Source organism: Malassezia globosa (assembly GCF_000181695.2).
Source record: "Malassezia globosa CBS 7966 chromosome Unknown mgl_sf_3.1, whole genome shotgun sequence".
Classification (NCBI taxonomy): domain Eukaryota; kingdom Fungi; phylum Basidiomycota; class Malasseziomycetes; order Malasseziales; family Malasseziaceae; genus Malassezia; species Malassezia globosa.
Window position 1 is genome coordinate 240,570 of NW_001849871.1, and position 12,738 is coordinate 253,307.

Genomic DNA, 12,738 nt, shown 5'->3' on the forward strand with positions numbered 1-12,738 from the left:
CACCATATCAAGGCACGTTCTATGGCATTGCCTGGGATGATATCCTTCATGGCAAACACGATGGCACTGCGCCAGATGGAACGAGATATTTTACTTGGTCCGTATCATCGGGACGTTGAAAAGAGCAAGAAAACTAACGATGCTAGCCGTCCTGGACATGGTACATTTTTACAGAGTAGTGCTTCCAGCATCTGTTGGGGCACATCGTTTGTCGAGGCTCTGGAAGAAAAGTACGGCTCGTCCCAATGCCTCGACACACTACGTACGGCAAGTTTAGTGGGTCCTTCAACACGTACAATGCATGATGCATCGTGTGTCTATGTTTCGCATGCATTTCCCGGGCATGCTGATGAGGGCGTGATGCTTTGCCCGGCACTACAAGAGCTCGACATGTCTCGCTCGCTTCTCTCTTCCTGGGATCAAGTGGCGCGTATAACGCGCACACTTCCTCTGAATCGTCTCACGCTGCAGCATGTTCGTCTTCAAAAGCCAGAGCTAGCGCAGGTGTCGTTGGCATTTGAACAATTAACGCACCTCTCTTTGGGCGATACAGCCACGGACTGGGCCCAGATACTGGTCCTAGGAAGTGTGATGCCAAAGCTGACCTCACTTGAGCTCGCCCACAATGAAATCGATACCCTCGCGACTGCAGATACAGCGGCATACCTGCCCTTCGTACAGATACTCAATTTAGAGGGCAATCGGCTTAGCTCCTGGGAGGACATCGTCAAGGCTCTTTCGCCTCTGCCACGACTCCAAAAGTTGATTCTCACAGATAATCCTATCACACACATCAATTTTTCTTCACAAAAATTTCCTGTGCTGAGCGATGTGCACCTCACAGGCAGCGCTCTTACTTTCGACGATCTGCAAGTACTGGAGTCGTGCCTTGACTCTCCCACTTGGTCACTAGTCTTCCACCCCTCTGATGTCGATGAGCGTCAAGCTCGTATCCAGGCTGTTAGCCGTCTTGCGAAACTTGTCTCTTTCAATCACACACCAATTACTCAAGAAGAACGTATCGACGCTGAGCGCTATTACATATCTCGACCCAAACCCAACGATCCGCGTTATGATGCCCTGGTGGAAAAACATGGTCATCCACCAACATGCTCGTTGACACCAGCAGTATCATCAGCGAAGATGACGTCGTCATTGCAAGATAAGCTTATCCAACTGTACTATATACATTCTTCCTCTGTACCTACATCATCAGATCTGGTACATTTGCAAGAGAAAGCCTCCATCGAGGCGTTCTTGAAGACAGCGCCTTGCCGGCTAGTACACCGCCGTCTCGTAGCTCTGTTGCGTGCGTGTCAATCAGCCAATATGTATGCTGTGATGGCAGCATCGCCTGAGCCTATTGTTCTTCCTCTTGACGATCCAATGCGTGATCTGGCTTGGTATGGATTGGCCGATTACGATTTAATCGTACTTGTGGACTGAGTGCTTCTTTATATACAAACCATGTATGTGTATAAATTCATTCTTCAAGCCTCTCTGAAACGTGGACTCTGCTATCAGACTTCCCGCACTGTGCACCCATATGCGGGATCCATTCAGTCAAGTGAGAGGCAGACTCTAGACCCATAGTCAAGTACGAAGAATTCGTTGTGAGTGAAAACATAGAGATATGCGCCGTTACTTCATCTTTCGCATGTAACTCGAGGGGAGAGAAGTGTTTCGCATAGGAAGCCTTCGATGGCGGCAGTAAGATGAAGGGGCGCGCGTCTTCGCCAGCCAGAGTCGTGTAGAAACAGTGGAATGGCACATCGCAGTCCGACATGCGCGATGAGAGCGCCTCACCATCCCACAAGTGCTTCACAAACGTGATATGTTCAGACACCCAGCGGTATGAGTCTTGAAAAGGATCAGATCGAGTAATGGCTGCAGTTGTTGCTGCGCCAATCGCGGCAGCTGCAGCAGTACCAATCCCAATCCATGATGCAGTCGATAGTCGACTAAACGAGTTGGATGATGTAGTATTTGTCGTACGTGCGTTCCACATCGTGGCCAAGCCGCCAGTCACTGGAGCCAGAACAGATCCAACTTTCATCGCAGAATCCAAGTAGCCATGATACGTCGAGAGCTGGTGCTTGAATACATGTGGATGCAAACCAAGAAATGGTGTGTCATAGGCAAGGACGCCGCAAACTGATGGCCATGGCATCTTACCTCCCGGTGCACTTCGCCGAATCGCCAACGCTGAGTCCAAGCACACAATGCCGCCCATCGAGTGACCACACAGCGCAACTGAATACTTTCGCTGCAATTCAGATTCATATTCTGCTACCTTGACCGTGAGCCATCCGACTAGGGCATCGACGGCTTCTCGAAGAGAGCCTCGGGTTTCGTACGTTGGGTATATGAGGGCATGCACATCTAGTTTAGGATATGTTTCGAGGATCAGGTGTCGAAGCCTATCCGGGTATCCTTCAAAGGTTGTTTCCGCACTACCCTTAAATCTAACGCTGTCAGTTGCCAACAGATTTGTCGCATGTTACGAACCCATGTACGAATACCAGTAGCAATCCGTCCACCAACACTGGTGGTGACGGCATGAGTGGAGTGGCTAGCAATGGAGCTACGGAGATATTAGACTTATAAATCCCTGCCAAAAATTTGGCGGTGTCTTGAGCATGGTCCCAAGCTCAAGTCGAAAAAAATCCCACCAACTCATGGAGTATGGGCAATGGCATTTCATACGCACGGACATATTCACGTGCATCAAGGCACGATTGTAGAATCTTCAACCCAGCGTAGGCCTGCACGTATAGCTGCACGAGCCGCAGCTTTCTCACCTACACTTCGACCCCAACTCAAGCGCAGTGCACCGCCACCAACGATCTGAAAACCTTGCATTTCGGCAATAGCACGAGCCGCGTCCTGTTTACTTGCAAACTGGACAAAACCGCAATCTTGTCCGCGAGGAATGTTGATCGACTGGATGGGCCCGTAGGGAGCGAACAGCGTGCGCAAGGTATTTTCCGTCGCCAGTGAAAATAGACTGCCAACAAACACAGTTGTATTGGTAGGGTCCAATGCACTCGATGCATGTGCCTTAGTAAGAGCAGAAGCCAAATGTGGCTGCTCCTTCGAGTCGCTCTCCTTTGTGAACTCAGACACAAATGTGAGGACAGTGGGCACGCCCTCAGAGGAAAATGCTTGGTTCGGCGTAGAGCTAGTCATCGAGGACGAAGACATTGACGTTGATGTAGATGCAGATATAGAAGTAGATGCCGTTGTTGATCGCGACGATGGAGACGATGCAGACTCAGATCGAATTGGTGCAGGCGTCGATGCCAAGCGGGCGGGATTGCGCGAACCAAAGACGTCTGTTGGTCGTTTTGATGGGGACGACATCGTTGATGCGGAGCGAGCACGGTTCCTCTCTGAATATGCAAACATGCTCTCATGCCAGCGTTTCTGTGCCTTTGCATTACCACGTCGTTGGTATTCTGTGGCTGGCGGAGCGGCAGCCAAACCAAGGCACAAACGCAAAGGGAAATGTGGTGGCCTCTTAGGTATCAGATGCGTATGTTGCAGTTCGACCAGTGCACGGTCGCATTCCTCTTTGCTGATAAGGCGAACAAAACCAAAAACGCGCCCTATTCTATGCGGTGACTCATGAATAATTCGTGCAGAATAGACTTTGAATGGCGCGGGTTGGGTTGGGAGTTGTCCCGTAGACCCGGCCATACTCTGGACATGAGTATGCATGCGCTTCATAGGATGGTCGTCAGGCCAGGACGGTGGGCGTGTGAAGTGAAGGACCAGATCTTCCTCGGTGACGTGAACTTCCAATCCCCTCACAATCACACTTGACAGAACGTGCGGCGAATAAGATGACTTCAGTATACCTGTCGACGCGGGATGACGCGGATAAATGCCAAGTGCATCGCCATTATAGTTGTAAGGACTAAATGTTGGAGCTTTAGTTATATTGACCGCGTCCCGCGCGAACCAATCCTTTGCTGGGTTTATTTTCGACGTAGTTGCCTTTGGCGATTGAAATGGCGAAGCGAGCTGTTGCCAGAGTGCTTGCGGAATGGGCGAAGAAGAATCACTTTCGTGCCCAACTTCGCCATCAGTACTTGGTGGTGCTGATGGAAGCTTCACTTGGGACATGAGATCGGAGAGCCATGACGTGTCGAACGCTTTAGGCAGCGATCCGACTGCGATTTTCGAAGCACCTGCGGAAGCCCATGGGTCTCTGGCTTCGAAACGACAAGCATTGTCAAAAAATGACGAATCACACAAATCCCAAATGTTTTTTTCATCCGAAGAAAGGCTGTTGGAGAAGCAAGTATCCCGATGATTCGGCGGTAAGGACGGGGCAATCGACGTCATAGAGACGAGTCCAGATTCCTGTGTATCAACTTTGAAAACATCGCCACAGTTCAGAGCCTGGGATCTTCTCATGCTAAATTTCTGCCGTCTCACAAATAAGTTGTTTTCTAGTGCGTTGCTGTATGCGACTATCCTCCCTGAGGAAGGCACAGAGTGTGGATTGAACGATGCGTGGGGGATAACAAAACCAGCGTCTTAACGCACGCAAACTAGATCTTTATATGCCTTTTCACTCCCCTTTTGCAGTAATGCAATCTTGTGCAATTAGTACGCTAAGGCTGGCATGTGCCGTCCATCCATGCTTGTGTCATGTCACAACCTTCGTGATGAGCCTGTTATGGGATGTGAACAAGCGAGCCTCCACGTCCGAATACTACTTCATAGGTAGGCCTGTTCCATCCAGACCTATTCGGGCGTCCAGGCTTGACGCAGCTGATGTGCTTGATATTAGGCATAGTCAAGATGCACCTAATCTATTCCCTGGTCATCTTATATGTTATTTACTATTCTTCGAACAACTTTCTCGGGCATGAAATGCCGCAATGCAGTCCATGAGGACCTATGGAGCCCAGGCACGCGATGTGTCTTGTTTCATTCGAGTGGTAGCTCACGTGATACACTCGCCATCCGGAGGCGGTTTGTGGACGAGCGCACCATCCAACTTAAGTACGTTCTGAATTGTTGTCGTAGCCATAATTGGCGATGGCAACTCATGAGCCGGAGACAGAGGAAGATGTAAGTTATTGGTTGCACACATGACCCACACACAGTAGCTCGCTCCGTTTCTGTTGCGATGTGTAGTATCACGAGCAGATTTCCGGTAAGATATACAAGATGACCGGCTGTCTTACAAAACTAGTTCATTGTCAGAATTTTCTTGGAGTCGACATATACCTGGTGAAATTCAAATTTACGCATGGTATGTTTATAGTTACCGACCTCTTCTTAACAAAACAGGCCCTCTACAACACTGCGAGAAGTAGCCAACTTGCTGTACCTTGCGGACCCAGCACTATCTCGTCCTACGACAAGACATGCCTTTCGCGTTGTGTATTTTGATACGGAGACAGAAAGATTCGAAGCGGATATCCCTGTGTATGGTATCACGCGCATATCTCCGAACTCTGTTCATGTATTGCTTGAGCCATCGTCACAAAAGTCTGACTCAGACGCTCGATCTGCCATTAGATTGGGCGAGCACAAGCCAGATCGACGGCGTCAACACAGTCACACTGATATAGCGGCAACACAGACTCTTCAAGATTTGGACGTGACAGGTACTGTGTGGCTGGAATGCGCTCTCAATGCTGCGTCGCATAGATCCGGCATGCACTCTTTACGCGAACGCTCTCCACCGCGGCATCGCCGATGAATCAGCTCCTTCAAACAGCACCGCTAGTTGACCTACAAATACTGACGCGCTTCGGCAGAGATGCTTCATTTTTGTTGAATGGCAGAAGTGACTAAAGTCCTATATCGTATATGTACATATACGCGGCGTCACATTTTAAAAGCACATGGGCACCAAGGATACGTCTGTGAATCGTTAGTCTCACGTTACAAACAATCCAGAGGGAATATGTAACGCCATTGGCGAATTAGTGACAAAGATAACTGTGGCCACTCTGACGCGCATGCCACGAAATCAAAATAGATTGACAATGACCCAACAATCCCGGCGTTGATAGTTCAAATCACGAATCAGAGCCGCATCATTCACATGCACCGAGAATTGTGAATAATTCAAGGTCACACGTTGATATAGACCACTTTGAACACGCGCACATAGGCTTTCGTACTTATATTCCCTCAAGCTCGTCATACGTACCATGCGCAACACACTTTAAGCGCGCTGGCTCTTGAAGTACTCAAGAAGCACATTCAGACCCTCTGAGTCCTCACCGTAGTCACGCACAACTACACACGAGCTGCCAACGACCTTACGTGGGTTACCCTCACGGTCGATCTTGCACAAACCGGCCCATGTACCAAGGGTCTTGGGATCCGAGACCTTGAGAAGGTTGATGTCGTGCTTGTTGCAGAGGGCCTCAATGAGCTTAACGTACTCAGCTTCATTGCAGGTCTCGCACAGCACACAAAGGTGAGCTTGACGGCGGTCGAGAGCCTTGGTGGCCTCACGCAGACCACGAGCAAGACCGTCGTGCACGAGAGCCTTCTTGAGCACCTGCTGGAGGGCGTCCTCGATGCTCATCGAGCCACCCTGAGGGGCAGGGGCGGCCTCAGTCTCTTCGACTTGGACATCGACAGGGGTCTCCTCAACGTCAGACATGATGGTGTAAGTGTAAAAACAAAGAAAAAAACAAGTGCTTCCTCGAAAGAACTGCTAACTGCAGTGCCGACTCTACAACTACGTTAGCACACTCGTAGGCAGCGTGCATGCACACATACGTACCAGCTCTTGGCTAGAGAAGAGAAACGCCGTTTACGAACGCAGTGTCATGAAGCCACGGTGATGGAGGGGTGGTGCTGGTCACGTGTATTGAACCATGTTTCGTCACGTGGGAATACAGTTCTGGAGGGCAGCGGCGCGCTCGCTGACTTCGACGGAGACTCACACCCACGTCGTTCGTTTCTAAACGCCTCAACAGTCGTCGCTATGTCTAACGTGGAGCTTGGTGTGCAGACGGAAAGGGCCTTCCAGAAGCAGCCCCTGTTCTTGAACTCGAAGGTTGCTCGCAAGAGCACTCGTGCCAAGCGGTGGTACAAGGACGTTGGTTTGGGCTTCAAGACGCCCAGCGCGGCTGTCTCGGGCACCTACATTGGTATGTGATATTGAAGCAACTTGAATTTTGGCAATGATACTAACGCGGTATTATAGACAAGAAGTGCCCATGGACTGGTCTGGTTTCGATCCGTGGACGTCTCCTGAGCGGCAAGGTTATCTCGACAAAGATGACCCGCACTGTTATCATTCGCCGGGAGTACCTTCACTATGTTTCCAAGTACAACCGTTACGAGCGGCGCCACAAGAACTTGGCTGTTCACGTCTCGCCAGCTTTCCGTGTTGAGGTGGGTGACATTATTGTGGCTGGTACGTATTTGTTTGTGCCAAAGAACGTTTCCTTATTAACGTGAAACAGGCCAGTGCCGTCCCCTCTCGAAGACGGTTCGTTTCAACACGCTCAAGGTGATTAAGAACAAGAGCACTGAGCGTGCGAAGATGTTCAGCCGTTTCTAAACGTGTACACATTGTCTTGACGATGACAAATATAGATCCAAAATTGGTTCGCTGATCTATGGGCACGACTGCACCTTTCTTTGCATAAAGGTTGGTGCTTGATGTCCTCGGTGTCTTGATTCTTTGGCGCTCTATTACCCATTCCGTGCATAGTCGGATCAGCAGCAGAATCAAAAAAATGCCTTGACTGAACATGTATGAGAGTGTATCGCACGAATGGGCCTAATATAGTGGTTAAATATGTATCTAAGCTACATCTTGGTAAGCTCCGATTAGCAACCCTTGGCGAGGACAGTCCTAAGTCAAATCGAGTTTTCCATTATGATCCTGAGCTCCCCTCACTCAATCTATAAGCCACAAATACTACTATAGACAAGCTGGGTACAAGCGTGCGATCTGCCATGGTTTATTCGGGATACATGGAAAATCAAGCATTTTTGGAGAGTTGTGTACTGCGCACACAATACATAAATAAGAGAGCAGAAAAAACCCTTAGAAAAGGCGCTGAGCCTTACCCATTGTCGACTTGATATGAAGCGACTTGACGTTCTGCCAGTTCTTCTTCAGCAGCGAGATAAGGAAGTTCACGGCAAGCATGATGTTAGCCGTGAGCTGGTCCTCGGTCATCTGGACATGACCGATAGCCACACCAAGACACAGAACCTTCTTCAGTTGGAACTTGATGGTCGACTTCACGTCAGTCACCTTCTTTTCGAGGTCCTCGGCGTGCGAGACAGGCGAGGGGAACTTTCCTGCCTTCGAGAGACCAGGACCCAAAAGACGTGGAATCTGCTTGATCAGAGCGTCCGAAGACAGGAAAGCGTCGTACTTCTTGGCGAGCTTCTTCACAAGCTTCTTGTTCTTGTTGAGCTTCTTCAAGTCATCAACGGTCATGAAGTCAAGCGAGATCAACTTCGCACGGTCAACGTCCGCAGCATCAGCCAGAATGCAGAGCGACATGCGGGGGCGAGGCACGTGTGGGAGCCTCACTGTACCACTGAAACGCTTGTCACGCTGCGGGTCGTAGTTCTTCAGACCAATCTGCAGCTCGACGGTCTCGTTGAAGTTGCGCTTCTTTTCTTCAGCGCCCTTCAGCACATCACGGACGGACGATCGCACACCTGACACCTGGATCTTGGACATTTTGAAGTTGAGGCGGTAAAGCAAAAAAGAATTATCAGAGCGTGCGCGTAAGTACAAACTTCCTGTTCTCGGCAGACAGGGCATGCCGCAGCTACATAAAATATCACGTGATATACACTGGAGGCCTCCGTCGCGTGGCCAAGTCCAGCCTCATGCATGAAATGCGTTTGGATCACCACCTCCGCTGGCGGTGGTGCCGAACAGAACTATCTAAGGATGTCGCGCAATCAGGAAAAAGCGCAGTCGATGCTATATCGTTTTAGACAGGCACAGGCTCAGGAGCTTGGTCTTCCGATGCGGAAGAATGAGCGCCGGCCCAAAGTCATAACCACTGTCAACAGTGTACGTGACTGTGATAAATGGCGTGGTGAAGTGATGCGTGAAATTACGCGCAAAGTGGCCCGGATTCAAGACTTTGGACTTACGGACTACGAAGTGAGGGATTTGAATGACGAAATTAATCACTTGTTTCGCGAGAAGGGGCAATGGGAACGCCAGATTGCCGCATTGGGTGGAGCGAATTACCGCACAGGCGTGCCACGAATCTTGGATGATCATGGAGAAGAGATCCCTGGTATGCGCGGCTATCGGTACTATGGTCGTGCAAAAGATCTACCTGGTGTGAAGGAACACTTGAATCCTGTAACGCTGCAGGAAGAAGGCAAGGAGTCTAGCAAGGTGCAAAAGTACAAACGATTCCAGAACCAACCTGGTGTGTACTTTGGAAATGACGACGAGAAGGATGGCATCTTACTCGAGCAAGAGATGCAAAGTGAACAGCGCGGTTGGGAAAAGGGATGTTCACGCATCTTCGCTGCATTAGAAATACCGAATGAGTCTTATCCACCAATTCCACGTGATGAGCCAGTTGCGCTGCATCTTGACGCCGTATCACAAGGAGAGCATGGGACTGGAAAGCCTGTGAATGAAGCAACAATGTCTGATACCCCGACGAGTGACGCTCAAGAATATACCATGACGCGATACATGAATGCATTGTTGCCAGAGGAGCTAGAAATGCCAGTTGTGCCTGGCCGGCAAGATATCGAGACGTTCCTGCTAGAAGCGAAAAAGGCTGCCCTACGGAACGAATGTACGTACACGCGAGCAAACTGACAATTTCAGACTTGTCTGCGTAAATGACGCAAAGCCCAACATAGTATGTTGGCTTAAGCTACTTGTACATGTAGAAAAACACATATATCATTATATATACAAGTGACGGGACAATAGATATTCGGCCAGAGCAACGGGCACCATCGTACCAAGCTGAGCAGCGAGTTGGTCGCGGGGCATGTGACTCTCATGCGCCGATCGCAAAAATTGACGCACTGCTGTCGAGCTATGCCTTGCATCTTCTGGATTAAGAGAGCGCAATGAGATAGCACCGCACTCATACCAATCACGAGCAGGACCAGGGCATTCAAGCAGTGATTGTGCTTCTTTCGAGGAAGCGGGAGCGGATGACGATAAAGAAGCATTGGGTAAACCCGCCTTGCCTTGGACAGAAGCAGAGGAACGTTCAGCACACAACATGGCAGAGTGTTCGTCGCCGAAAAACCGGCGACAGCAGGCAGCGAAATGCATTTCTGAGTCATAATAGCGTGGATGAAAAACACGTGTAATGGTATCGCTACCAACAAGCCAGCACAACTGATAAGGCACATCGATTTTGACGTTTGCATGCACGAGAGACGATTTTGAGAATACCAAAGGCTCGTCAGCAAGTGCAACGGCGACGTTGAACATGTGTGTCTCCAGTTCGTACGCTAAGAGCTCCATCATTTCTAGTCGCTCGAGGGGACTGGCGTCACCAGCACGGCCGCGGCCTTTGTCGGCATTGCGCACAGAAAAGATTAAAAGGTGCGCGTCAAAGGGTATGTCTTGTTCGCGTGGCAAAGATGCAAGAGCAGCATGAGCACGTGTGGGTGGGTTGAAAGAGGAATCGAGGACAGCAATGCGCAACAATGGTGATGCTGTCGTTGTATTTGCTAACGATGACAGCTTGGATGCGTGACAGCGCAACGGCCAGTTTGGCTGCGTCGAGTACACGATGCGCAACGATTCGCTCGCAGTGTGTGTGAAGTGTTCGAAAGCATCACGCAGCGCTTCTGAACGCGCGGCAGAGAGACACTTTAGAACCTGAGACGACATAATGCAAAGCGGCCCCAACGAGTTACGATGAATGTGTCCCTCAACCAACGCATGCAATGATTCGTCGGTTTCCGAAGGCAAAGTTTGGCTTAGTTGGGCGCAGCTGCTGTTGGGCTGGGCCCTCAAGACAGGCGCGTAGCCAATGCCATACCACGTGCGTGGAAAGCGCGCTCCTCTATTTGACGTGCTTTTCGTTTTTATAAAAATTTTTTTATTTTCCTTTTTGCTGCACAGAGGGGTGGATGGGGAGACCAGAGGCGGGGTGCTGAACTGTCCGCTAGTGTCCCCGGCCGAGGGTCTCGCAGGTTGAGGGATGCTTACGGCAGAAACAGATCGTTTTCAGCTGCGCGCTCCTTCTCCTTACCCTCTTCAGGAATTTGCAGGCAATGAAGGTATGTGAAAGCGATGGAGTATTGACCGTGTCTAGCTCTACGTGGACAAGGTCAGTGGCGATGAGATGGTGTCGGACGGCTTCCGCGTCGTCGATGTTGACGACATTGTGTACGAGGTTGACGGTGCCATGATCACTGTACAGGACGGTGATGTGGACATTGGTGGAAACCCATCGGCTGAGGAGCAGCAGGAGGCACTGGACAATGGTGCGCAGCAAGTGATTAACTTGGTGCACTCGTTCCGTCTGCAGGCGACGTCGTTCGACAAGAAGAGCTACTTGACGTACCTGAAGGGCTACATGAAGACGATCAAGCAAAACCTGCAGGAGACCAAACCTGAGCGTGTGCCAGAGTTTGAGAAGAAGGCAGCTGAATTTGCGAAGAAGGTTGTCGGCAAATTCAACGATTGGGAGTTCTACACGGGTGAGTCGATGAACCCCGATGGTATGGTGGCCCTCCTGAACTACCGCGAGGATGGTGTGACGCCATACTTTGTGTTCTGGAAGGACGGTCTTAAGGAGGAGAAGATCTAAAGTGCAATTGTGCATTTTTTTTTCCTTGTTCTCTCTTCCTTGTAATGGCCTTGCTCTGTAGCTTCAGGTGCTAGTCAATGTTTGGTGGGTTTACGCCTGCTTTCCAATGATGCTACTATGCTTTGAGGGCAATACGTACATGCATGTTATTTCAACTATCTTATTTGTCAGTACTACTTTTTTTTCTTTCACTTGCCCAGTACATGCTCTACTTCTTCGAGTAAGGCTTCGGGAGGCCATTCGTACGTGGGAGGTGTCGACCAACGGTGCCACCTCTGCGCGCTTTGTTCAGGTAGTCATTGTATTTGGCGTTGGCCGCGAGGAACTTATCCTTCCGTGCACCGATTTCCACGGGTTTGATATTGTCTTCGGCCTTCTTTAGTCGGCAAGGCCGAGAGCCAATGTACTTGCCATCCATCTCTTTCCACGCCTTGAGAAAGTCTTCTGGGTCAGCAAACGCGACAAACCCATAGCCCTTGGTCTTTCCATCGCTCTTATTCCGCACAACACGCGCACGAGAGAATGATGGGTACTTTTGGAAAGCCCGAACAAGGTGTTCATCGTGCACATCGTTGCCCAAATCACCCACAAATAGACGTTTATGAGATGGATCCCACTCTAAAAGTGAGCGGTCTTCCCATAGTTTTCCAGCCGCACGGCGAATCACAGTCTCACGCGTCTCACCCTTCTTAAGGTTTCCTGCGACCTTAACTTGTGTGCTACGCCCTGTTCTTGTTGGCACATAGTCATATACTGATGATTGAAGCTGCTGTTGATACAGCTCAGCGCTTGTTGGCTCAGCGCGTTGGCGTGCAGCTGTGGATGACTCGGGGTATCCATGTGTCTTGTAAAAGCCTTCGTAGTCAAACTCCCACTTATTCGCAATGTTGTCCCAGTAATAGAACGGTGTATAAATATCTCCTTGAGCAGCGTCCATGGTAAAGGAGCAAGTAAGCTCGGAATACTG

General features: G+C 50.0%; 10 protein-coding genes across 10 annotated transcripts; 4 read left to right on the forward strand and 6 right to left on the reverse strand.

Annotated features, from left to right (window-relative positions):
• Positions 1–48: 48 nt before the first annotated feature.
• MGL_1425 (uncharacterized protein) lies at positions 49–1,446 on the forward strand (the record flags this gene model as incomplete). The annotated part of the gene is made up of 1 exon (XM_001731190.1): positions 49–1,446. One exon carries the CDS (start codon positions 49–51, stop codon positions 1,444–1,446), a length of 1,398 nt encoding a protein of 465 aa, XP_001731242.1.
• A 37-nt stretch (positions 1,447–1,483) lies between these two features.
• MGL_1426 (uncharacterized protein) lies at positions 1,484–2,233 on the reverse strand (the record flags this gene model as incomplete). The annotated part of the gene is made up of 1 exon (XM_001731191.1): positions 1,484–2,233. The coding sequence occupies one exon, from the start codon at positions 2,231–2,233 to the stop codon at positions 1,484–1,486; it is 750 nt and encodes a 249-aa protein (XP_001731243.1).
• A 494-nt stretch (positions 2,234–2,727) lies between these two features.
• On the reverse strand, positions 2,728–4,422 carry MGL_1427 (uncharacterized protein; the record flags this gene model as incomplete). The annotated part of the gene is made up of 1 exon (XM_001731192.1): positions 2,728–4,422. The coding sequence occupies one exon, from the start codon at positions 4,420–4,422 to the stop codon at positions 2,728–2,730; it is 1,695 nt and encodes a 564-aa protein (XP_001731244.1).
• A 1,771-nt stretch (positions 4,423–6,193) lies between these two features.
• Positions 6,194–6,640, reverse strand: MGL_1428 (uncharacterized protein; the record flags this gene model as incomplete). The annotated part of the gene is made up of 1 exon (XM_001731193.1): positions 6,194–6,640. One exon carries the CDS (start codon positions 6,638–6,640, stop codon positions 6,194–6,196), a length of 447 nt encoding a protein of 148 aa, XP_001731245.1.
• Positions 6,641–6,967: 327 nt separating this feature from the next.
• Positions 6,968–7,549, forward strand: MGL_1429 (uncharacterized protein; the record flags this gene model as incomplete). The annotated part of the gene is made up of 3 exons (XM_001731194.1): positions 6,968–7,133; positions 7,190–7,402; positions 7,452–7,549. 3 exons carry the CDS (start codon positions 6,968–6,970, stop codon positions 7,547–7,549), a joined length of 477 nt encoding a protein of 158 aa, XP_001731246.1.
• A 492-nt stretch (positions 7,550–8,041) lies between these two features.
• On the reverse strand, positions 8,042–8,692 carry MGL_1430 (uncharacterized protein; the record flags this gene model as incomplete). The annotated part of the gene is made up of 1 exon (XM_001731195.1): positions 8,042–8,692. The coding sequence occupies one exon, from the start codon at positions 8,690–8,692 to the stop codon at positions 8,042–8,044; it is 651 nt and encodes a 216-aa protein (XP_001731247.1).
• Positions 8,693–8,848: 156 nt separating this feature from the next.
• On the forward strand, positions 8,849–9,808 carry MGL_1431 (uncharacterized protein; the record flags this gene model as incomplete). The annotated part of the gene is made up of 1 exon (XM_001731196.1): positions 8,849–9,808. One exon carries the CDS (start codon positions 8,849–8,851, stop codon positions 9,806–9,808), a length of 960 nt encoding a protein of 319 aa, XP_001731248.1.
• Positions 9,809–9,898: 90 nt separating this feature from the next.
• Positions 9,899–10,846, reverse strand: MGL_1432 (uncharacterized protein; the record flags this gene model as incomplete). Its single annotated transcript, XM_001731197.1, has 1 exon — positions 9,899–10,846. The coding sequence occupies one exon, from the start codon at positions 10,844–10,846 to the stop codon at positions 9,899–9,901; it is 948 nt and encodes a 315-aa protein (XP_001731249.1).
• A 457-nt stretch (positions 10,847–11,303) lies between these two features.
• Positions 11,304–11,771, forward strand: MGL_1433 (uncharacterized protein; the record flags this gene model as incomplete). Its single annotated transcript, XM_001731198.1, has 1 exon — positions 11,304–11,771. One exon carries the CDS (start codon positions 11,304–11,306, stop codon positions 11,769–11,771), a length of 468 nt encoding a protein of 155 aa, XP_001731250.1.
• Positions 11,772–11,979: 208 nt separating this feature from the next.
• MGL_1434 (uncharacterized protein) lies at positions 11,980–12,708 on the reverse strand (the record flags this gene model as incomplete). The annotated part of the gene is made up of 1 exon (XM_001731199.1): positions 11,980–12,708. One exon carries the CDS (start codon positions 12,706–12,708, stop codon positions 11,980–11,982), a length of 729 nt encoding a protein of 242 aa, XP_001731251.1.
• Positions 12,709–12,738: the final 30 nt, after the last annotated feature.